The sequence below is a fragment of the Hemitrygon akajei genome, chromosome 10, assembly GCF_048418815.1.
Source record: "Hemitrygon akajei chromosome 10, sHemAka1.3, whole genome shotgun sequence".
Taxonomy (NCBI): Eukaryota; Metazoa; Chordata; class Chondrichthyes; order Myliobatiformes; family Dasyatidae; genus Hemitrygon; species Hemitrygon akajei.
The window spans coordinates 71,954,356-71,980,177 of NC_133133.1; the positions used below are offsets into that span (position 1 = coordinate 71,954,356).

Consider the following 25,822-nt stretch of genomic DNA (forward strand, 5'->3'; position numbering starts at 1 on the left):
ACTGCTTTCATGTGGCAGTGCTCCATGTAGATGTACTCAATGGTGTGGAGACTTTGCCCGTGATGTACTGGACTGTATCCACCGTTTTCTATAGATTTGTAGAAGTTGTACAGCATTGAAGTAAAATCTGAAAGGTCATATTGTAGTTATATAAAACTTTGGTTTGTGCCACATTTGGAGTGTTGTATGCATTTCTGGTTGTTGTACTACAAGGAGACTATGGAGACTTCGAAGAGGGTGCAGAAGAGCTGCACCCTGTTGTTAACTGGATTAGAGAGTGTTAACTACAAGGAGATTTTGGACAATCTTGGATTTCTTTCTCTGGAATGCTGAAGACTGAGGGGCAATCTGATAGGAGTATATACAATTTTGAGAGGCATAGACAGGATACCTAGTCAGAATAATTTTTCTCAGGGTGGAAATGTCACATGCTAGAGAGCATAACTTTAAGGCAAGAAGTGTGAACATTAAATGAGATTTACGAGCCTTAACTTTTACACAGAGAGTAGTAGACTGATAGATATAACTTCACTCAATCCAACTCTGAACTAATTTGACAAACCTACAAACTCACTTTCAAGACTTGACAACTTTTGTTCTCAATATTTTTTTTATTTGCAAAGTTTGTCTTCTTTTGCACATTGGTTGCTTTCCAGTCCTTGTTTATGTGTACTTTTTCATATATTCTATTGTATTTCTTTAGTTTCCTATAAATGCCTGCAAGATAATTAATGACAAGATAGTATATGGTAACGTACAGTTTTCGGACTTTGATAATAGATTTACATTGACTTTGACGTTGACATTAATTTCTTAAGACCATAGCTCCCGGAAAGGTGTCACTTGCAGGAACTATGGTCTTGCACCCTAATCCCAGAAAGTTGTCACTTACAGGAGCTATGGTCATGCACCCGAAATTCCACTTTACATTAATGCTCCAAAGAGATGTACCATTTGCTGTATACTTTCCTTTTATGTTTGACCTCTCAAAATACAAAACATCATACAGTACTTGTCTGAGTTAAGCTTCATCTGCTATTTCTCCAACCAAATTTCCAACTGATCTGTACCCTTTCTTCTTATCAACAACACTGCCAATTTTTGTGTCATCTGCAAATTTACTAATCAACCCATCTACACATTCATCCAAATAATTTTTATCTATCATGAACAACAGAGGTCTCATCAATGATGTCCACAGAATTCCAGTAGTCAAGGACCTGCAGTCAGAATAAAATCTCTCCATCACTACCCTCTTTCTTCTACTGTCAAGCCAATTTTGAAACCAGTCTATAAAATCACCATGGATCCCAAGTGTCTTAATCTGGATCATCTTAACATGTGTAAAGCTTTAGTAAAGTCCATGTATACAACATCTACTGCTGTTTAAAGTGAATCATCTTCTATGCACAAAGCCATTCCGGCAGCCTTGTTTAAGAAGGGAGGGAGGCAAAAGCCAACAATTTTAGAATTAATTATTGATGAAATGACTGAGTACTTAGAAATACATGATAAAATAGGGCAAATTTCATTAAGGGGATATCATACCTGACAGACCTGTTAGAATTATTTGAGGAGGTAACACACAGATTAGGCAAAGGAGAGTTGGTGGACATTATATACTAGAATTTTCAGAAGTTCTTTGACAAGGTGCAGCACACAAGGACACTAAAGAAAGTAAACCCATGGCGTTAGAGCCAAGGTACTCATATGGAGAGAAGGTTAGGTGACTGGTAGAAGGCAGCAACTGGGTACAAAGGGGTCCAATTCAGGATGGCTGCTGGTGACTAGTGGGGTTCTGGAGGGGTCAGTGCTGGGACTGTATCTTTTCGCTTAATACATTAATGATTTGGACGAAGGAACTGATGGCATTTTGGCCAGGTTTGTAGATGATACCAAGACAGGTGTTGTCATAGAGGCAAAGAGTCTGCAGATGGACCTAGACAGGTTGGGAGAGTGGTAGTGGAAGATGGAATACAGCATAGGGAAGTCTGTGGTTATGCACTTTAAGAATAAAGATGATGAGGAATGTTTTTAGCCAGAGGGTGGTGAATCTATGGAATTCATTGCCAAAGATGGCTGTGGAAGCCATGTCATTGAATATATTTAAAGTAGTTATGATTAATAAGGGTGTCAAAGATTATGGGGAGAATGCAGAAGATTGGGGATGAAAAGGATAATAAATCAGCCATGATTGAATGGTGGAGCAAACTCAATGGACCAACTATGTCTGTTACGTTCTTATGGTCTTTACAAAGATGACAGGTTTTAAATAAATTGTCTGATTAGTGGTTCAAAATCAAATACAGAAAAAAACATTACTATCTGGAGCATGCGGTATTTTGAGTTCTATATAATGGAGTATTGAGGATGGATTAATTTGATTGAAAGCAGTGACTCATTCATGGCAAGAAATAAGCAGTTACTGGTCTAGAAGGAAAAGCAATGCTTACCTATTGAAATGGTCCAGACTGCAGTGATTTTTATAATAGCTATGGTCCGTGAGTTGAAGCGGCTGTGCTCGATAGGGTTCCGAATTCCAATATAACGGTCCAGTGATATTGCACACAGATGCATGATGGATGCAGTAGAAAATAGAACATCTAAATAAATCCAGATAGGACATAGCTTTTCTGGGAAAGGCCATGTATTTTCTGAAACACAAACCAATCAGATTATATATACGTGTATAATCATGCTTTTGTGTACTTATTTAGCAATCCAGCCCTTCTGGCCTTTTGAGCCATGCTGTCCCAGCAACCCCGCAGGCCCCAGATTAACCCTAGCATAACCACAGGACAATTTACAATGACCAGTTAATCTACCCAGTATGTCTGTGGAGTGTGGGAAGAAACCGGAGCACCAGAGTGTTTATACAAAACTGCGGTGAAATTGAACTGCGAACTCTGGAACACCCCAAGCTGTTGTAGTGTTATATTAACCGCTACGCTATAAATATATACAAGAGCTTGTTAATCCCTCTGTTTTCTCCCCTCATCACTCCTTCTGTGAACTCTATCTGCCTTATGGAACAGTTCAGACTTTGATCCAGTTAGAATAGTTATGGAGTGGACTCTTATTCTACTTCTTTTCCAGTTGTTGCTCAAGTGAAAGCCTGCAAGACTTGCAGACCCGCAATAATGTGCCATGTTCAAAAAGATGGCATTCAATATGATTATAATACTGAGCTTTTGTATAAGGTTTGTAGAAAACACAGATTACGTACACTCCTGTGGAGGGAACCCATAGAATGGTGTTTTGCCTATTAGGAAACTGCAAAAGGCAAGTTAATCAGAATCAGAAATTTGTTAACTTAGCAGCAGCAGTTCAATGCAATACATAATCTAGCAGACAAAATAAATAAATAAATAAATAAATAAATAATAAACAATAATAATTACGTATGTTGAATAGATTTTAAGAAAATATGCAATAACAGAAATACTGTATATTTTTTAAAAAGTGAGGCAGTGTCCAAAGATTCAATGTCCATTTAGGAATTGGATGGCGGGGGGAAGAAGCTGTTCCTGAATCGCTGAGCGTGTGCCTTCAGGCTTCTGTACCTCCTACCTGATGGTTACAATCTCTGTCTAAAGCTTTGTTCACAAAAGGCATCACTGAAAGGTATGGATTTAGAGAAAGCTGCCGTTCTTTAAATGTTAAACAAATTTAATGAAATGTCATCAAGGTCTTCAAAATATCAATTGCTGAAGGAATGAGTTTCTTCACTTTTAACTTATTTTCCAGAGCATGATCACAATGTCAAAAGGTACCTCCCAACATGTTAGTGGATAGTATAAAGGTTTTATGAGCAATTACTTTTGCTAATACAGCAAGTCTATGAAACCAGCAAGGTACAGATTGTTACTTTATGGTACAGTTCTTCTTTGCAACATTACTTGGTGATTTTCACATTAATAATGGAGCACACAATTCACTCAGGATTTTCAGAAAATTCTATCACGGCTCTTCCAAATTGAAGCTGAACTACCAATCCAAATGTCCACCATCCTTGGCCTGTCTTCCATACCCATTAAAAGGAGCAGAAAAAGAGCATACAGGGGCTTGTTGAACCAGCAGTTGTCAGGCCTGTGTAGACAAGTCCATGAAGTTGGACAACTCTTCCACATCTTTGATCAATATTGAGGTTGTAAAAAAATTGATTTTCTACCACTGCAGCTAGCAGTAGACGGGAATCAAGTCCAGCAGGTATTTAGAAAGAAAGGGGAAACAATGATATCATGCTCACCTGATGAATAGTTAACTTTCTCATAAGTTAAAAAGAAAATACTGGAAACACTCAGAAAATCAGGCAGCATCTGTGGAAAGCGAAACAGTTGACAGTTTGGGTTGTAGACCATTCATTGGGTATGAAATGTTACCTCTGTTTCACTTTCCACAGATGCTGCCTGACCTGATGTGTGTTGCAGCATTTTCTGCCTCTACTTCGGGTTTCTAGCATCACCAGTTTATTGAATTTCTAATCGCCTGAGCATACCCTTTTTGCCATTGTGCTTTCAATATCCCTGAAAGATTTATAATGGGATTTCAATATTCTTTATTGTATCTTGCAGTCTCAAAAATTGGCATGTTAAAAATAAAACAATTGCAAGCATGGGACAGTTGAATATCCATGTGCAGACTACAAAACAAAACTCGGGATGAAATTCACTATCAATCACTTGGAGAGAGTGTCTCTGACAGATGCGGGTCTTTAAGTAGATTGTGAGTGTTATGCTTTGTAACTTCAAAACAAACTAATTTAATGTAAGAGATGGGAGTCCGAAATATGAGTCTAACTTTGTGTTTACTTTAAGCGAGGTGCGCACGTGTCATATGGTAGCATCATGACAGATGCAATTCACATATTTATACATAGAGCTCATAAATAATTATTTACATAAACAAGACTGCTTTATCAACCAATATATGTACAAGATTACTCAAATATTACTAAAATATTAAATACACAGCACTCCTTCCTGCTTAGCTATAAATTCCCACTCAATACAGAATGCATCCCGACTATATACACAGTGTATTATATAATACAAATACTATATACAGACCTCCACAGCATAGTAAATTTTAAATAGTCGCATTCATGCCTTAAGGTTTAATGCTGTGGAGGATTTCTTACTCTTGTGGGATAATGTTTTCCTGACAAAGGGGATGACTTTGCTCGGTAGACAAGACTTGCGGCTGTGAAACAATATCAAGTTCTGGGGTTCCCTTATGTTGGTTGTAGGAGTTGATTCTGAGACTGCAGGAAGTGGTTCTGATAGCCTTAGCCACCTTTCTTCTTCTGGCTTGTGCATCTTGATCTTGGGAAGATGTATTTAGTCCACTGGAGTATTCTCTTACTAATCCTCCTTTAAGATCTGATTTCTCCTTTTGGTTTCCTGATTCAAATTATCTGATGAATCCTCTGTTTTTGTATCTCCTATTGACTCATTTTTTTCGGATGTCCATTCATCCAGCTGGGCTTTTTCTTTGCATCTACTTCTACAAGCAGCTTTTGTCTCCCAATTGAAGTTCATGCAATAACCTTAATGCATGAAAAGAATATTTGGTTCTTTATACTCACAAAGGCCAAATGCTTGCAACTTCCTTGAAGCTTCTTGAAGACTCTTCCAGCTTAAAACCAAGCACATTTTGCAGGTTCATCTCAGCACTTGTAAAAGTGGAGGAACTGGGGCTTCTGCTGCATATTTCAGCCATTCTGGGTGACTGTGTAGACCTGAGACAGTGTGGGGTCTCTTTTTGTTTTCCTTTGGATCATTTCTGCCATAATAGGGAGACTTTCGATTTGCATTCGCAAGAATACATCAAGAGTGTCCTTTTTTTGTAATGTTTCTGGTATTTCCTTTCCAAAGGGTAAATGGGACAATCTTTCAGCATTTCCATGATTAGTCATCCTTTAGAATTCAATCTTGAAATTGTGTCATCCAAGAAACATTGCCCATCTCTGCACTTGTGCTGCTGTTAGTGAAACACCCTTCAGTGAATTGAAAATGAACACTGGTGGTTGATGATCAGTAATGGGAGTAAACTCTCCAATATGAGTACAGGTTAAAATGTTCCACACCCCAAAACTGACTCAAGACCTCTCAGTCAATCGGTGCATCATTTTTCTCTGCAATGGTAAGGGAACGTAATGCAAAGTCTATGGAGCGTTCACTTCTATCACTCAAAACATGTGACATGACTGCATCTATACTATAAGCTGAGTTGTTACAGGCAAGCTTCAATGGATGATGTGGATCATAATGGATCACTGTGCGTGACATCACCACTTCCTTTACCTTTTTGAAAGCTGCCTCACATTTTTTTGTCCATTGCCATTTCTGTTCCTTTTCATTATATAACTCATAATGAATCATTTAAAAGGACAAGAAAGCTTAATCAACATATATATATATATATACAAGATTACTCAAATATTACTTTAATATTAAATACAGAACAGTGAGACTTAATAATAGCAATGTTCATTCAAGGCTCCCTTGATTAGGAATTGTTCTCTTAGTTTAGAAAATATCCCTAGTTAACAAAGATGAGAGAGGATAAACAGGGAAATATAGAGGAATTAGCTTAATATCTATCATTAGAAAATTACTAGCGTTAACGATAATTAAAAATCATTAAGATATTAACTGAACACCTTGTAAACTTACTACTGATCAAGAAAGTCAGGAAGTGTTGTCCAGGTCTGATGAAGCAGTTTTAACTTTTAAAAAGATGACAAAAATAATGGGCAGGAGAATAAATCAGGACTCGTGTTGACTGTCAGAAATGAGGTGATGTTATTATTGATAAGTTGTGAGTAGCAGAGGTCCTGAACTAGTTTTGTGAAATATCATTACCAATCTTCCTCCACTCCCTGTTTTTTGTTGTGATGCCAACTAGCAACCCATTCTGATACTTTCCTTTAACCTTACCCGGGGGGGGGGGGTGACTCCTTATCTATTTGTTTATCTAGATGAGTTACATCTACAGTATTATTATTACCTTTTCAAAACATAAATGTTTTGTTAAGCAAGACCTATCCTCTGGAAATCCATGTCTGTTGTTTATTATCATACTTTTCAGATGTGTTGTTCTCTCCTTGAGTATGGAGTTTATTGTTTCTACCGTTAACGTTAAGTTGTCTGGTTTACATATACTGCACAGTATATCCTTCTTAAAGATATGAGTATATTAGCTCCCACAAGTTTTTGGGAATTAAATCTTTTCCTAACTAATTATTATGAATCGTAATGCCTCTGTCTTTCTTCAGAACATTTGAATCCAGGGATTTATCTTTGGGAATTTATTATTTTATTACATATATATATATATATATATATATTTCCTCTTTCCTTTTTAAGTACACTTATCATATTACTTATCTCAACCTCTAATGTCATACCCACCTGTTCTATCTCACAAAAGTGAAATAACGACAATATTTCTGCCATATCACTGCCGTGAATTCATTCAACACTGTTTCATCCATGTGCACTAGTTACTAATATCTGTTAATTTGGGTTCATTTATAGTGCTTAAAATTACAAATGCCTTTACTTTGTTGGCATGCTTGGTATACAACCCTGTTTCTCATTATTTGTTATTTTTGATATGCTAATGAGAAATATTAACAGGACGTGTACAGTAAATGGCAAAGTCCTGAGCAGTGAAGATGTACAGAGGACTTCTGGTCCAAGCTCACAGCTCTCTAATAAATGGTAAAGCAGGTGGTTACTTCACTTTGGAATTTACCAAAGAAACAGAACACATGAACATGACCTTAAAAGAGTAATATGGTAATTGAATTTAAAGTGGAAAGTATTTTAAGGAAGTGGATACGTACATAAAATTTCCACTCGTAGAGAAGAGAATTACCAGAAAACATCAATGTGGTATTTTCACCAAGAATTCCCTATAAACTGAATTCCCTAGATTGATATTTCCCATCAATATAAAGAATTTAGAATAAATTATGTTATCCAGAATGGTGAATAGATGAAACACAACTATAATGAGTGGTTGAGATGAATGGTAACAACAGTTAAAGGAATTATACAATTCTATCAGAATTAAAGGTAGAGAGGGGTAAATTGATTGATTTTGATAAAGAAAGATGTGATGAGGCTTGAGGGAGCTCAAAATGGTTGGGTTGAATGACTAATTCAAGTGTAAGTAAATGTGAGGGTATCCAATTAGGACCAAGAGGGATGTTAGGACTTAAGCGTTAGCGAGACTATGTCCTGAAGAGTGAAAAGTTATTAGAGGTAGTTTCTAGGAGATTTAGAGATCTCTAGATATTGATCACACTAATCTTCCAGTAAGATGGTGCTATTAAGTGGCGATATTTTGCATGCAGTTCTGATGGGAATCATCAAATATTCCGATTTAGGACTACAGTACTGCAGCTGAAATCCACAGTAACACCAGGGGCATTTCAGCAAGCAGCATTGCTTTAAGATGTTTTTAAAAATCTATCAATACTCAAAATTGATGATCCTCAAACAGCAGACTCAGGTTGTGAGAGCAGTTCCCCTTGAAGAAAACTGAAGCAGGCATGCCACATGGTCTACAGGTACGACTGAAACACAAAAGCTTCTAATGACCTTTCTGGTGGTTGTACAGCCTTTGGAAACTAGAACTGAAGATCTCAGAGCAAAATTGCTCTGGACTGCTCGGGCAGGCACTGCAGGAACTGAGCAGTCCTGGTCACCTGAAGAGGTCTCTGAACAACTGCCACCACCATATCATCTGTGGAACTAGAGGAGTCAACACACCTGGCCACTGTGGTTCCACCATCTAGAACACTTACAGTGCCAACCCACGCCCACACTTTTGAAAGTCTGATCACTTGGCTGTACCTCTACTCCCAGGGTGTAAATAGAGATTAGTGACAGCTGTACCAGTGTTGAGGACCACGAAGCTATAGTCAAGGGAAGTGGAGGAGCCTTTACAGGGCTGCATTGAGTTGGTGGACTGGACAATATTCTGGGATTCTTTTTTAGTCTGAATGATTATGGCACAGTTGTCACTAACTTCACCAAAACTTGTGTGGATGACTGTGTGCCTTCAAGAACATAAGGAAAATTGCAAAACCAAAAGCTGTGGATGGACTAGGAGATTCATAGCCTGCTGAAGTCTAGATCTGTGGTATTCAAGCCTGGTGATCCAGAAGTCCAGGTACAGCCTATGGAAGACTATTTTAAGGACAAACAAAATCAATTCTGAAGTTAGAGACAGAAATGGATGCACATCTGCTCTGGTAGAGTTTGCAGGCTGTTAATTCCTACAAAGTAAAACATAACATCATAAATGGCCATACTGCTTCATTCCTAGATGAGCTCAACACCTTTATGCACACTTTGAAAATGAGAATAAAACTACACTTGTGTGAATCCCTGCAGCTCCTGTTAACCCCATGATCTCTGTCTCAGAAGCCGATGGCAGAACATCTTTCAAGAGGATGAATGCTCATAAGGCGTTGGTCCCTGTTAGTGTATCTGGTAGGTCTCTGAAAACCTGTGCCATCCAACTGGTAGGTGTGTTCAAGGACATTTTCAATCTTCCTTTGCTGCAGTCAGAGATTTCCACCTGCTTTAAAAGGGTAACAATCACTCCATTGCCCAAAAGCACAGGGTAAGCTGCCTCTACAACTATCATCCAGTGGCACTCACACTTACTGTGATGAAGTGCTTTGAGAGGTTGGTCATGGCTAGAATCAATTCCTGCCCGAGCAAGGACCTGGGTCCACTGAAAATTGCCTATCACCACAATAGGTCTACAGTGGATGCAATCTTTGCAATCTCACAAGCTCTCCACTTCTCCAATTGGCTTTGGATGACAATAGCAATACCTACGTCAGGAGGCTGTTGAAAATAAATAAATAAATAAATGAGATATAGGGATAAAGGTAGAGAGAGAGAGAGAGAGACAGAAATAGAGTGGTAGAGAGAGAGGGAGGTGGAGAGAGAGGGATGGAGAGGGAGAGGGAGTGAAGACACGTGTTTTTTTCCAGCAGAATGGTATGGCTGTTGAATCAGAAAAGAATAAGGTACACATTTTTAAATATTTTCATTATGTACAGGTGCTGCCTCACATCTCCAGTGAACTGAATGCAATCTTAACATGGGGTGTAGTTTATGTCCCTGTGTTTCCTTCCATTCCCTCCCTCATTCAAAGATGTGCAGCTTGTTAGCTTCATGGCCACTGTAAGATGGCCCCAGTCTGCAGATGAAGGGATCAATTCAGAGTGGGGGAGATGTTTGGAGTAGGTGTTGCAGAACATAGGTTCAGTGTGTCCAAATGGGCTATTTTCAGTGCTGTATCTCTTTACGATTGTAGGTGAATTTTACTGACTCTCTCAGCAATCTTTTTAAACATTTTCTTGGACCAGTATACTTTATATGTTTCATCACCTTCCCATCGCCCCACCTCTGAGCTGCTGGGAAGTCTCAGTACATGAATTCATCTTGGTGACTGGCCTCTGCCTTGTGAATGGTGTGGTGCTGTCTATCCTGTTAAATTGCTTCACTTCAATGTAGTCCTTAAATGGAGGGATAAAGAAAGCTCAACTGAACTCGGAGTCACCTGTACATCAGCATTTCAGCATGACATGGAGTGTACCATTGTTCTCTATTTAGTAGAAATGTTGCAAGCCAAGCCATTGAACCTATTTCTTTGAGGGCTCCTATATCATTTAGGCTCACCTTTCTGCTTTCCATTTTCACCAGTTGCTGCAAGGACATGGCTGGAAACGAACCCAAGAGCAGGACACAGGCGCGGAGACAGAGTCGGGAAGTATTAGCACTGTAGTGATGGTGTAAGAGGTATCTAGGAGAGTCTTTATGCAGAGACAAGGTTCACGTAGAGAATTCAGGAAACCATACAGACTTAGAACTGCCAGTCCTAAAGAACCATGAAGCGAGGTTACTCATACAAGAATCGACCAATGAACTGGCAGCTCCTTGTTGTGATTCCAGGGATTTTATCCTGCATTTATTGATAGAAAGCAGGTGTGTGTAATTAGTGGAACTGAGAATGATTGTAAATTAGATGAGGGGATTGAGGCTCAATTACTGCAGTAATAGCAAGGTGGGGAATTGCCAGACGGGACCATGACACCAGGACTCTGTGGTGAGTCCGCTCTCCTGAGGCATGGATTTCCATTGCAATTTGAAATAGAAAGTTACTACCAAAATTGTTTTTGCAAAATCATCCAACTATAAGTGGAAAGGTAACTCGGCATTATTGTCCTTACCCAGACCAACATCCATAGCACTGACAACCTACTTCTACTTAAATGGGTAGGTCACATCGTGCCAGGTACCAGACTCTCAAAACTGATACTCTAGTCCAATTTCTGTTATGAGAAATGATTTTCAGAAGAAATAGTGAGAAGGCATCTTCAAAGCCTCCTTGAAGCGATGGACATTCCACAAATTCAAACCCACTGCTCCTACACCAATTTTTGAGCCAGAGTTTTCTGATCTTATTAAGCCTGTGCCAACTTGCACATAGCTTGGGTAATAATACAGAGATTATTCCCTTTTTGGTTCTGTGTTTTAATTTAGCCCCAGCTGCTTAGATTCACTCTGGAAGACCTCTTTCTTTGTTCTTCCTATGTCATTAGTACCCACATGGACCATAAAGACTGGATATTTCCTCTCCCACTCCAAACTCCTCTGCAGGTCAGGTGAGATGTTGTGAACTCGAGCACCACACAGACTGCACAGCCTTCAGGACTCTCGCACCAGTGAACTGTGTCTATTTCCTTGACTGTAGTATACCCAATTACAACTTTATTTCCCTTCTCTGCCCTGAACCATAGTTTGGTTGCTTATCCTTCCTGCAACTCCCACTCTCGTCTTCAAAGGAAACAACATACCTGTTGGACAATCTTAAGGGCTATGGTTCCTTGAGCACTACCAAATTATCCATCATTGTCCCTGTACCAAAAAAGACCAAGGTAACATGCCTGAACAAATGGTGTCCTGTTGCACTCACCTCAATAATAAGCAAATACTTTTAGAGGCTGGTCAAGGATTACAACTGCAGCTTGCTATCTCCAAACTGGACCCACTACAATTCGCCTACCGACATAACCGATCAACAAATGACACAATAGCCACTGCTCTATGTATCGTCCTTACACATCTGGAGAAGAAGGATGCTTATGTCAGAATGCTGTTCTTGGGCTACAGTTCAGCATTCAACACCTTAGTTCCATCCAGGCTCGACAAGAAGCTCAGAGACCTTGGCCTTCACGCTGCCTTGTGTAGCTGGATCCTGGACTTCCTGTCAGATCATCAGCAGGTTGTAAGATTGGGCTCCCTCACCTCCAACCCTCTGACTCTCAATATAGGAGTCCCTCAGGGCTGCGTACTGAGTCCCCTCCTTTACTCCTTGTATACCTGTGACTGTATTGCCACCCACAGCTCCCATCTGCTAATTAAATTTGCCGATGACACTACATTGATTGGCCTTATCTCAAACAATAATGAGGTGGCCTATAGGGAAGAAGTCATCTCTCTGTCACAGTGGTGTTAAGGAAACAACCTCTCCCTCAATGTCACAAAAACAAAGGAGCTGGTTGTGGAATACAGGAGGAATGGAGACTGGCTAACCCCTATTGACAGCAATGGATCTGGGGTTGAGAGAGTAAACAGCTTCAAGTTCTTCGGCATCCACATCACCCAGGATCTCACATGGTCAGTACACACCAACTGTGTGGTGAAAAAGTCACAACACCACCTCTTTCACCTCAAGCTGGATGAGGAAGTTTGGTATGGGCCCCCAATTCCTAAGAGCTTTCTACAGGGGCACAATTGAGAGCATCCTGACTGGCTGCATCACTGCCTGGTATGGGAACTTTACCTCCCTTAACTGCAGGACTCTGCAGAGAGTGATGTGGACAGCCCAGCGCATCTGTAGTTATGAGCGTTCCATAATTCAGGACATTTACAAGGACAGGTGTGTAAAAAGGGCCCGTGGGATCATTGGAGTTCCAAGTCATCCCAACTACAACCTATTCCAGCTGCTACCAGCTGGGAAACGGTGCTGCAGCATAAAAGCCAGGACCAACCGTCTCCGGGACAGCTTCTTCCACCAGGCCATCAGACTGATAAACTCACACTGACTTGAGTGTACTCTATATTACATTGACTGTTCTATTTATTATAAATTATTATAAATTACTATGATTGCACATTTAGATGGAGACATAACATAAAGGTTTTTACTCCTCATATATGCCAAGGATGAAAGAAAAAATGTCAATTCAATTTAAAACCTCTTGGATTCCCCTACCAGCCTCGGTCACAGTGACATCCACTTGTCCCTAGCCACAGGCCAAATAAGAAGTAGTTAATCTAATGGGTGTGACTGCTTCTTGAAACACAATATCCAGTTAATTCTCCTCATCTTTGATGTATCACTGTTTGAAGCACAGATTCCAGGTCATGATTCCTTAATCAACCAACTCTTACTGATGATGTGTTCTACAGGAATCACAATGTGTCCACCGGCTCTCACATCCTGCAACTACAACACGTTACCTGATCTTGAATCTCTACTTTATTTAATTAGTTGTAATTTGGTACCTTTTTAATTAACTACTTAGTAAAAAGAGTTACCTGTTCTTACCTGCTATTCACCTGTGCCCCCTTGCTAAAATTCTCAAGCCAAGACATCAGACCCCAGACCAGCAAGTGCCCACTCACATAATGGTCACTCCAAACATGGCCGCTGGGACCTTGGCCGCAGCCTTTTGAGCCATTCCTCAGTTCTCCGCTTTAACTCTGTTCACTCCACTTAAACTTTACTTCTTTTTATTGGCCCAAGTGAAACTCAAGCACACATACTTCCTATTTCCATCACTGGGTTTCGGCAAACTAGCAACAGAGGAGCTGAAGGCAGTGTGGACAGAACCAATGAACTTAACCTGTTCTTCAACAGATTTGACACTATGGCCCCTGCCCATCCCCCACATGATTCATCTGGTGTCGGCCCCCAACCAACCCATACTCCACTCTCCCCTCCTACGCCTCCTCACAGCCCTCCACCCTGCTCTCATGACTACACCCCTCCCCCACCTGATACCACCATGGTGGGCTTCACAGCTGAACAGGTGAGAAGACAGCTGAAACGTCTCCACCCAAGTAAGGCTGCAGGCCCGGATGGTGTCAGCCCCAGGGTGCTCAAAGCCTGTGCCCCCCCAGCTATGTGGGGTACTTCACCATGTCTTCAACCTGAGCCTGAGTCTCTAGAGGGTTCCTGTGCTGTGGAAGACGTCCTGCCTTGTTCCTGTACTGAAGACGCCGTGCCCCAGTGGCTCCAATGACTACAGACCGGTGGCATTGAGCTCCCACATCATGAAGACCCTGGAGAGACTTGTTCTGGAGCAGCTCCGGCCTATGGTTAGGCCACTCTTAGACCCTGTCCAGTTCGCCTATCAGCCCCGACTAGGAGTTGAGGATTCCATCGTCTACTTGCTGAACCGTGTCTACGCCCACCTGGACAAGCCGGCGAGCACTGTGAGGGTCATGTTTTTTGACTTCTCCAGTGCGTTCAACACCATCCGTCCTGCTCTGCTGGGTGAGAAGCTGACAGTGATGCAGGTGGATGCTTCCCTGGTGTCATGGATTATTGATTACCTGACTGGCAGACCACAGTACGTGCGCTTGCAACACTGTGTGTCAGACAGAGTGATCAGCAGCACTGGGGCTCCATAGGGAACTGTCCTGTCTCCCTTTCTCTTCACCATCTACACCTCGGACTTCAACTACTGCACAGAGTCTTGCCATCTTCAGAAGTTTTCTGATGACTCTGCCATAGTTGGATGCATCAGCAAGGGAGATGAGGCTGAGTACAGGGCGACAGTGGGAAACTTTGTCACATGGTGTGAGCAGAATCATCTGCAGCTTAATGTGAAAAAGACTAAGGAGCTGGTGGTGGACCTGAGGAGGGCTAAGGCACTGGTGACCCCTGTTTCCATCCAAGGGGTCAGTGTGGACATGGTGGAAGATTACAAATACCTGGGGATACAAATTGACAATAAACTGGACTGGTCAAAGAACACTGAGGCTGTCTACAAGAAGGGTCAGAGCTGTCTCTATTTCCTGAGGAGACTGAGGTCCTTTAACATCTGCCAGACGATGCTGAGGATGTTCTATGAGTCTGTGGTGGCCAGTACTATCATGTTTGCTGTTGTGTGCTGGGGCAGCAGGCTGAGGGTAGCAGACACCAACAGAATCAACAAACTCATTCGTAAGGCCAGTGATGTTGTGGGGGTGGAACTGGACTCTCTGACGGTGGTGTCTGAAAAGAGGATGCTGTCCAAGTTGCATGCCATCTTGGACGATGTCTCCCATCCACTCCATGATGTACTGGTTAGGCACAGGAGTACATTCAGCCAGAGACTCATTCCACCAAGATGCAACACTGAGTGTCATAGGAAGTCATTCCTGCCTGTGGCCATCAAACTTTAGAACTCCTCTCTTGGAGTGTCAGACACCCTGAGCCAATAGGCTGGTCCTGGACTTTATTTCCACTTGGCATAATTTACTTATTATTATTTAATTATTTATGGTTTTATATTGCTATATTTCTACTCTATTCTTGGTTGGTGCAACTGTAATGAAACCCAATTTCCCTCAAGATCAATAAAGTATGTTTGTCTGTCTGTCTGTTTTCAATGATTCCTGCCCTCACACAGATCTTGTTCTTGCTACTTGAAAGTGAAACTCACGTACTCATGTTAGTCAATTTACATAGTCACATACCCTATTCAATATTCACCCTCCCTATTCATTCTTTCTCACTGGACACAGATCCTGTATATGACAGGGGAAGCTATTATATTTATCTTACTTAAAAAGTTCTAGGACTCCGTGTGTGAGAGGCAATGAAATACAACCTAGTAGCATATTCAGATGAATATATTGAAGATCTTCTCTTGATGTGGTGGAGAGGCTGTGACTTTCTGTGATTCTGAGAGTGATGCCGTTGGGAGCTTAGCTCCTGGTAGGGTCACGCATGCTGTACGGTAAAAAGGCGTGGATCCAGGCAAAGAGTGATCTAACCAAGACCTCAGTGCTGGAGCTCACAGAAGGTGATGACACATCACAACAGTGGTGAAGGGTCCCCAGTTGTCTGGCATTCCATGCCACTAGACCCTGACCCTGATCAGCCCAAGACCATGTGGTGGATGGCCTTGGACCTGCCTCCCCATCTTAAACAATGTCAAAGATAGGTGTTCTCCATTAAGGGAGTAGAGGCAAGGGTAGATAAATACATAGCTGAGAAGCTCATGCAAGACAAAATTATATAGGTTCTTTGACCATTGGGATATCTTCTGCAGCACTGGTGACTTGCATAGGAGGGACAGGTGAATGGGAGGGTGTGGGTGGGGTAGGGGTAATAAATATCCCTGTGGAGTGATTTGCTAGGGTTTACACAAGCCCGAAAGAGGAGCTTGAAAGTAGTAGTGTGATTAATGGGAAAACAGGAATACAGAGAAGTACGTGTAGACATATGTATCATTAGCTATCGATGAAGTACTGGAAAACTCAATGAAGCTGGAATTTTAATATGAGTCATTAAAGTGTGGTAAGCTGAACAGAATTGTTCTTCTGTGTAATAGGAAATTATTTATAGCTAGGATTGATTGAGCATGGGGGTGGTGTGCAGCTGAAGCAGAGAGCATCATAAAATTCAAAATTAACACACACAAAATGCTGGAGGAATTTAGAAGGTCAGGCAGCATCTGTGAAAATGAATAAATAGCTGAGACCCTTCTTCAGGGCTGAAAAGGAAGATGACAAAATAAAAAGGTGGGGAGGGGAGGAAAGAAGATAACTGGAAGGTGATGGGTGGGTTGGAAAGATAAAGGGCAGGAGAAAAAGGAATCTGATAGGAGAGGAGAGTGCACCATAGGGGAAAGGGAAGGAAGATGAGAGCCAAGGGGAGGTGATTGGCAGGAAGGAAGAGGTAAGAGGCCACAGTGTGGAAAAGAAGAAGAGGGAATGGGAGGGAATTTTTTTACTGGAAGGAGACATCAATGTTCATGCCATCACTTTGGACGCTATCCAATGTGTCGCTACTCCACACTGAGGGTGGCCTCATCTTGGCACAAGAGGAGGCCGTGGACTGATATGTCAGAACAGGAAAGGGAATTGGACTCACAATATTTGGTCACCTGGAAGTTCCACTTTTGGCAAAGGGAGTGGAGGTATTTGACGGAGGTGTCCTCCAATTTCTGTTTTGAAAGAGACTCTTAATTAGACAATTTTCATTCTTCATATTGACTTATTACTCTGTTGAATGGAGTCCCAAATATGAAATTCTAAATAGGGCCATAGAGTCATAAACCATGGAAACAGGCCAATTGGTCTACTATGCCAACTAACATGCACCAAACACATTAATTACATCCTCCAGTACTTGGTGGTCCATTGCCTTTACGCAGAAGTGATGTACATGAATGCTTATCTACAGACAGTCTTTAAAATGCTTGCTTCCACCACTCTCTCTGGCAGTGCATTTGGGGTATTCATCTCTGGATTTACAAGGTTCCTCTCAGATCTCCTCTAAATGCTTTATCCCTTACTTATCCTAAAACCTTCCAGTTTTATTCATTTCTAATAAAGGGAAATGTTTTATAGTTTTAGAGTTATACAGCACAGAAAACAAGTCATTTATCTACTTTTTTTTATTGCTGTCCAAGATGTCTATAAAAGCTACTCATAATCCTCTAAACATTTTCCATTTATGTACCTCTCTACAAGTCTTTTAAACATGGTCATTGAACTCATCTCATATATCTACCACCCTTTGCGTGGTGAAGTTCCCCATAGGTCCCCTTTTAATTATCTCCCTGTTATTAGAATCCCAATACTGGGAAAAAGGAGCAACACACAACTTGCTGGAGGAAGTCAGTGGGTTGAGTACTAACTCTGGGTGAAAGGAATTGCAACAAACCATTGCAGATTGTGCATTGCCCTCCTAAAGATTTCCTTTTCCTTCCCTGGGAAAGCTATTTTATGTTCCTTTTTTGCCCTCATGATTTCCCTTTGAAGTGTACTCCTTCATCTCTTCGTAACTTCATCGTAACTCAAATACCATGTGTTATAACGGTGGTATACAGAAGAGCATCTCTGAATGCACAACATGTTGGACATTGAAGTGGATGAGCTACAGCAGCAGAAGACCACATTGACTTCTAATCCTGTATCTAATAAAGTGGCCAATAACTGTAGACACACCTACCATGAGAGGCAGTCACTGACTCTCTATACCTTTCATAAATTCATATACATCTATCGTATTACTTCCTAGTGTCCAGGGAAAGCAGGCCTAGCCTATCCAATTTCTCCTGATAACTTGAGTCCTTTAATCCAGGCCACATTTTGAATCTATTCTGCATCTTCTCTAAATTAATCACATCCTTCCTATAGTACAAATTCAGCATGGTTTCCTTAAGGGAAAATCTTGCCTGATGAACCTGTTGGAATTCTTTGAGGTGATTACCCCTTTAGGATAGATGAAAGGGATGCAGTGGATGTTGTGTATTTGAATTTTCAGAAGGCCTTTGACTAGGTGCCACATATGAGGCTGCTTACCAAGTTAAAAGCCAAAGATCCAAGATGCAAAGCGACTTGGGAGTACTTGTGCAGAACAGCCTAAAGGTTAACTTGCATGAATAGCTGGTGGTGAGGAAGGCGAATGCAATGTTAGCATTTAGTTCAAGAGGTCTAGACTACAAGAGCAGGGATGTGATGCTGAGGCTTTGAAAGGTACTGGTGAGGCCTCACCTTGAGTATTGTGAAAGGTTTTGGTCTCCTCATCTTAGAAAAGATGTGCTGGCCTTGGAGCATGTTCAGAGGAAGTTCAGAAGGACAATTCTGATAATTAAAGGGTTATCATATGAGGAACGTTTGATGGCTCTGGGTCTGTACTCAGTGAAATTTAGAACGATGGGGGGAGGGAATCTCATTGATATCTTTCAAATGTTGAAAGGCCTCAACAGAGTAGATGTGGAAAGGAATTTTCCCATGTCTAGGACAAGAGGGCACAGCCTCAGGATAGAGGGGCGTCCATTTAAAACAGAGATGTGGAGAAATTTCTTTAGCCAGAGGGTGGTAAATTTGTGGAATTTTAAATAACAGGTAGCTGGGGAGGCCAGGTTGTTGGGTATATTTAAGACACTGCTTAATTTGTTCTTGATTGGACATGGCGTCAAAGGTTATTGCGAGAAGGCTGAGGAGGAGAAAAGAAGGAAAAGAAGGCAGAGCAAACTTGATGGGCCAAATGGCCTAATTCTGCTCCTATCTCTTATGGTCTATAGTGTGGTGATCTGAAATGCATATAACACTGCAGTTTAAGCAATTATTTATAAACTCTTATACTCACTGCCTTGGCTGATGAAGGCAAGTACGCAATGCACCTTCTTCATCACCCTGTCTACCTGTATTCCCATTTCCAGGAAGCTATGTAATTGCTTTCAAAATCTCTCTGTTCAACAATACTTACCAGTGCTCTCTATTCACTCTGCATTTCCCCCTCTGGTTTAACTTCCCAAAATGTTTTTCAAATTAAGTTCCATCTGCTGTCTCTCTGGACACTTTCCCAGTTGATCTACATCCTGTTGTACCTTCTGACAACCTTCTTCACTCACAACAATGCCACTTCCAAGGATACTGGTCCCACTTCTGATGCAACCTGTTCTTCTTGTGCAGGTCATATCTGACCTGAAAGAGATTCCAGTGGTCCAGATTGCTGAGGGCCTCCTGCCAGCTCTTCAGTCATTCCTTATCCTCTTATTCCTACTTTTATTAGCTTGTAACACAGGGAGTAATCCTAAGATTATGAATTTAGGTGTCCTGCTTTTTAACCTCCTTCTTAATTCTTTTTACAGGACATCACCTCTCCTCCTGGTTGTTGCTTGTACTAATTTTGACCATAACATCTGGCTGCTCACCCCTGCCTGCTTTTAAATTGTTTCAGTTCTTGGGAGTTAGCTTCATCAAAGTATCATTGGATGATTAGAAATTGAACATAGAACAGAATGATACTTCTTCAGAAGAAGGGTAACCACATTTGAGGAAAAATAAAGCACTGTTGTGCCATCATCATCATATGTAACAAAGCTGGAGACCTTGGGAGAATAGTATGGAATCATTATTGAGAACATCAATGGACAATGTGTAGTCAAGGTAAGTGGAAATCCACCAGCTTTCAAAATAAATTGGATGCAAGAAGTTGACAAAGAAGAGAAGAGTCAGAGATAGGACATAGAACCTTACAGCACATTACAGGCCCTTCAGCCCACAATGTTTTGCCAACCATATGACCTACTCTAGAAATTGCCTAGAATTTCCCTCACACACAGCCCTCCATTTTTCTAAGCTCTATGTACCTAGCTAAGAAGCTCTTAAAAGGCTTCCACCACTGCCGCCGGCTGTGCATTCCTTAAACCCACCACTCTCTGTGTGAAAAACTTACCACGGACATCCCCTGTTTCTAAGCACCTTAAAACTATGCCCCCTCGTGTTAGCCACTTCAGCCCTGGGAAACTGCCTCTGGCTGCCTACACGATCAACGCCCTTCTTCATGCCTGTACCACGTCATCTCTCATCCTCCGTCGCTCCAAGGAGAAAGGGCCAAGTACACTCAATCTATTCTCAAGAAGTATTCCCTCTAATGATGAACCACATATAACGGAGAGCAGAATGAAACTTCTGAGTTCTGTATGAGAGGAGTGGATTCTAATTTGCAAATGAGGCATGACTGGTGATTCACAAATCTCTAGCATTATCCCTTTGTGTTTACAATATATTCTGTTCCTTTCTTTAAGTAACTTGCATTTCAATTACCATTTCACCGAGACCTGCTGCCTTTAGATATTTGTATTTTTGGAGACAAAGAACTCTGCTAATTCACACTGAGTATTCTTCCCACACAATATGACTTCATACTTATCCACTTTGAGGTTTAATCTGCTGCTCTGCTACCCTGAAGCCTGTAGCTATCCTTATCATTAATAATTAATAGAATGTTTTATGTTATATGTAAGAACGCAAGAAAATAGGAGCAGGAGTAGACCACACACGCCTGCCAACCGTTCATAGCCAATCTACACCGGCTTTAACTCCTCTTCAGTGCATCAATTCCTCAATCTTTCAAATATTTATCTATCTCCACTTTAAATATGTCCAATGATCTGGCTTTCACCATGGTTTGGGGCAGAGGATTCTAGGAGCTAACTGCCTTCTGAGAGAAGACATTTCTGCACACCTTTGTTTAAATGAATGTATCTTATAGATACGTTCTCTTGCTTGTGACTCACCCATGAAAACATTTCAACATCTATCCTTAGAATCATTTGACTAAGATTGTCACTCATCTTTATAAATAACAAGAATACAGACCCAAGATGTAGAGTGCTACTCCCTACACTTGATGAATTATTTATAAAAATAGAAACAACATTTACTCAGAACTGATCCTAGAGAAACATCAGCCCAAACCAGCACTCAGTTTGTTGGCATTCAACACTACCAATCACCCCTTCTCTCCTGTCACAGAGACACCCCTTAATTCCATGATTTCCAGCCACAATCTAAGCCTACTGCGCAGCATTTTATTAATATTAATACATAGGTAAATCTGCTGTATGATATTTTCTGTTACCTCATCAAAGAATTTAAAATGCTTTGTGAGATATGAATCTTTTTCAAAGTGTTTATCCTGAAAATGAAATAACTGCTATACCTTATTACTCTGGAGTAGAAATTTATTATGACTTTTTATTAATGTTCACGCTGTAATTGTGACATTTACACACCAGATATGTCCAGACTGAGGTCCAAAGAGTGATTAGAATCCAGAAGAAGCATAGTTGGTCTTTCTAGCTCCAGTTCTCCCCAACACCCCACCCCCATGGTCTTACAAACACCTTTATTCCAGATACCTATCCAGCTCTTTTCAAATGTTCTCAAAGTTTATGCATTAAAATATACTTTTACCATACCAATTTTGTCTTTTTTTGCCCATCACTGTTCCCAGTTCATCTTTTCACCAATGGGAATCATTTCTTTCCACTGATTCTGTTAATGCACTTCATGCCTTTAGACATCTGACAAACCCCTTTGCTGCAAGAACAACTCCAGTTTCTTGTCCATTTAACTAACTGAAGTCCCTCATACCCAGAATCATTTTAGTAAATTTCTTAGAGTCATAGCAGAAATAGGCCCTTCAGCCCAACTCACCTATGCCAACAAAGATGTCCACTTAAGTTAGTTCCTGTTGCCCACGCTTGATCCATATCTCTCTATGCCTGCCTCTTCATTGGTTATGTAGAGCAGTCCATGTTCGAAGCCTTCCCTGTCTATAATCCCTGACTCTTCCTCTGCTACATTGATGACTGCATTGGTGCTGCTTCATGCATGCCTGCTGAACTCATCAATTTTATCAACTTTGCCTCGAACTTCCACCCTGCCTGTAAATTCATTTGGCCTACCTATAACACCGTCCTTCTCTTTTTTGATCACTCTATCTCCATCTCTGAAGACAAACTGTCAACTGACATCTTTTATAAACCTATTTGATTCCACGGTTATAGTGAATATATCTCTTCCCATTCTGTCTCCAGTAAAAATGCTATTCCCTTTTCTCTTTTCTTAGTTTCTTTGACTCCACTGCATAGAGTGGATGTGGAGAGGATGTTTCCTATGGTGGGAGAGTCTAAGTCCAGAGCATTACAACTTAAGAGTGTATCCTTTTAGAACAGAGCAATTTCTTTAGCCGGAGAGTGGTGAATCTGTGGAATTTGTTGTCACAAATGGCTGTGGAGGCCAAATCTTTATGTGTATATAAGGCAGAGGTTAATAGATTCTTGATTGGTCAGGGCATGAAGGGATACGAGGGGAAGGCAGGAGATTGCGGCTGAGAGGAAAAATACGAGGAGTGATGGATAAGTTTGTGGCCTAGGCTAGAAGGAGTCAATTTTAGAAAACCTAGTAAATCTATTTTTCAACATAGTCCCCTCCTACACTTACACACTTAGTCCAGCTGTTGTGGAGCATACGGATCTTGGACGTCCTGAAAGTGTCCACAGCAGGGGTGATTGATAAATTTGTGGCCTAAGGTAGAAGGAGATGAGTTATTAAATTCAAACTTTCTGCATAATCACTCAATGAGTTGACCTGCATGTGCATGTAACGAGAGCTGTATAACTCACCTCCTTCTACCTTAGGCCACGAACTTATTAATCACCCATCTGTGGACACTTCCTGGAGGTCCAAGATCCGTATGCTCCACGACCACTGGACTGTGTGTAAATGTAGGAGGGGACTATGTTGAAAAATAAATGTGCTAGGTTTTCTAAAATTGACTCCTTCTACCCTAGGCCACAAACTTATCAATCACCCTTTGTAGATCAGCCATGATGAAATGGCAGAGCTGACTCAATGGGCCAAAATTGCCTAATTCTGCTCTTATATTTTATGGTATTATTTGTTTCCAGGATGTGGCTTTCCATCCCAGGACATCAGAGATGTCCTCCTTCTTTAAAGAACAGGTTTCCCCCCGCCTACTATTGATGCTGCATCTCCTCCATTTCCTGTACATCTGTGCTTACCCCATCATCTATCTGCCTCAATAGTGATAGAGTTCTTCGTGTCCTTACCTACCATCCCATCAGCCTTTGCATTCAACATATTATCCTCCGCAACTCCCGCCACCTCCAAAGGGATGCTCCCCTTTGCTTTCTTCAGGGATTGCTCCCTCCACGATTCCCTTGTCCATTCATCCCTCCCCCATTAACCTCCATCCCGGCTCTTATCCTTACAAGCAGCCTAAGTGCTACACTTGCCCATTCACCTCTGTTCAGGGCCCCAAACAGTCCTTCCAGGTCGAGGCAACTCTTCACCTTCAACCTGCTGGGGTTGTCTATTGTGTCTGATGCTGCCGATATGGCCTCCTCTACATTGGTGAAACCTGTTGTAAATTAGGGGATCACTTCGTCAAACACCTTTACACTATCTGCAACAAATGGGACTTCCTGGTAACCAAACATTTTAATTACTGTTCCCATTTCTGCTGATCCATGGCCCTTCCTTGGGAAACATTCCAAATGTTAAAAGGCTGAAATAGATTAGATATGGCAAAGTTATTTCCTGTGGTAGGGGAGTCCACAACAAGAGGGCATGACTTCAGGATTGAAGGATGTCCATTTAGAATAGAAATGCGGAGAAATTAGTTTAGTTAGAGGGTGGTAAATCTGTGGAATTTGTTGCCATGAGCAGCTGTGGAGGCCAAGTCATTGGGTGCATTTAAGACAGAGATAGATAGGTTCTTGATTAGCCAGAATATGGGGAGAAGGCAGGGGAGTGGGGATGACTGGAAGAATTGGATCAGCCCATGATTGAATGGCAGAGTAGACTCAATGGGCCGAATAACATACTTCTGCTCCTATATCTTATGGTCTTATGGTCTTAAGAAGAGGCCAACCTCAGTGTGGAGGAGCAATACCTTATATTCTGTCCAGGTAGCCTCCAACCTGAGGTTGGCATGGATATCTATTTCTCTTTCCAGTAAACAAATTTCTAACCCCTGCCTTTTTCTATTCCATGCTCTCACCTTTTACCTTTTTTCACCTGCCTATTACTCATCACTGGATCCCCTCCTTCTTCCCTTTCTCCTATAGTCCACTCAGATTTCTTCTTCTCCAGCCCTTGACCTTTCCCACCCACCTAGCTTCACCTTCCAGCTAGCCTTCTTACTCTCCTCCAAACCTTTTATTCTGTTATCTTTCCCCTTCTTTTCCAGTCCTGAAGAAGGACCTTGGCCCGAAACATTGATTATTTATTAAGTTCTATAGATGCAGCTTGACCTGTTGAATTCTTCCAGCATTTTGTTCGTGTCCCTCTAAATCTTTCCTATCCATGTACCTGTCCAAGTTTATTTAAGTGTTATTATACTTGCCTCAACCACGTTCTCTGGCAGGTTGTTCCATATATGCACCACCCTCTCTTTAAAAGTTTTTCTCTCTCACTTTACACCTATGCCCTCTACTTTATGATTCTCTTTCCACAGATAGAAAGAAAAAACATTTGCAACCTCTCTGAGGTTTTTATAGCTTTCTTCAAGCGTGGCACCCCCAACTGGGCACCATTCTCAGTCTGTGGATGAACAGTGTTTTGTAAGTACTCATCATGACCTCATAGAGATGTTTAGAATTACAAGAGGCGTAGATATGATGGATGGTACCACATGAGGGACAGCAGAAGTAGGGGGAATAGATTTAGGGTAAGAGGGAAAAGATTCAAAAAGGAGCTGGCAACTCTTTTCACACAGAGGGTGGTGAGTAAATGGAATAAGCTGCTAGAAGGAGTGGTTGAGACAGGTACAATTGTATCATTTAAGCTGCACTTGAATAGGTTTTTGGAGAAGTAGGGATTAAAGGGATATGGCCCAGTACAGCAAACGGGGAGTTGCTGGGTTGGCATAGGCTTTGAGGGCTGAAGGGCCTATATCTGTGCTGTATTACACCATGTCCCCATGACCTCCTTGCACATTTTCCCTGCCCAGCTTCTTAGCCACTCCCTCTATCTGCCCTGCAATTTTTGACAAACTATCCATGTATACTACTCTTTTTCGGGCAGGTGGGGCTCATCAGCCTTGGACAGTAGCCCGCCTAGCAGAAGGAATACTCTGATTTTAAACCTCTGCTGCAGCCATACCCACCCATGGGAAAGGCTTTGGGAGTAAACCCCAAGGAAGAAATCTGGAGCCAGGGTCCGTAAGGTAGTTTGAAACT

General features: G+C 41.4%; 1 protein-coding gene across 4 annotated transcripts in view; it reads right to left on the minus strand.

Moving 5' to 3' along the window:
* The window catches only part of LOC140734466 (5-hydroxytryptamine receptor 2A-like), a 380,090-nt gene that overhangs the window by 6,268 nt on the left and 348,000 nt on the right, over positions 1-25,822 (minus strand). For all 4 annotated transcript variants that reach the window (XM_073058450.1, XM_073058452.1, XM_073058451.1 and 1 more), the window contains one exon: positions 2,454-2,654. In XM_073058450.1, coding sequence (XP_072914551.1) covers positions 2,454-2,654 — 201 coding nt within the window. The remainder of the gene's footprint in view (positions 1-2,453; positions 2,655-25,822) is intronic.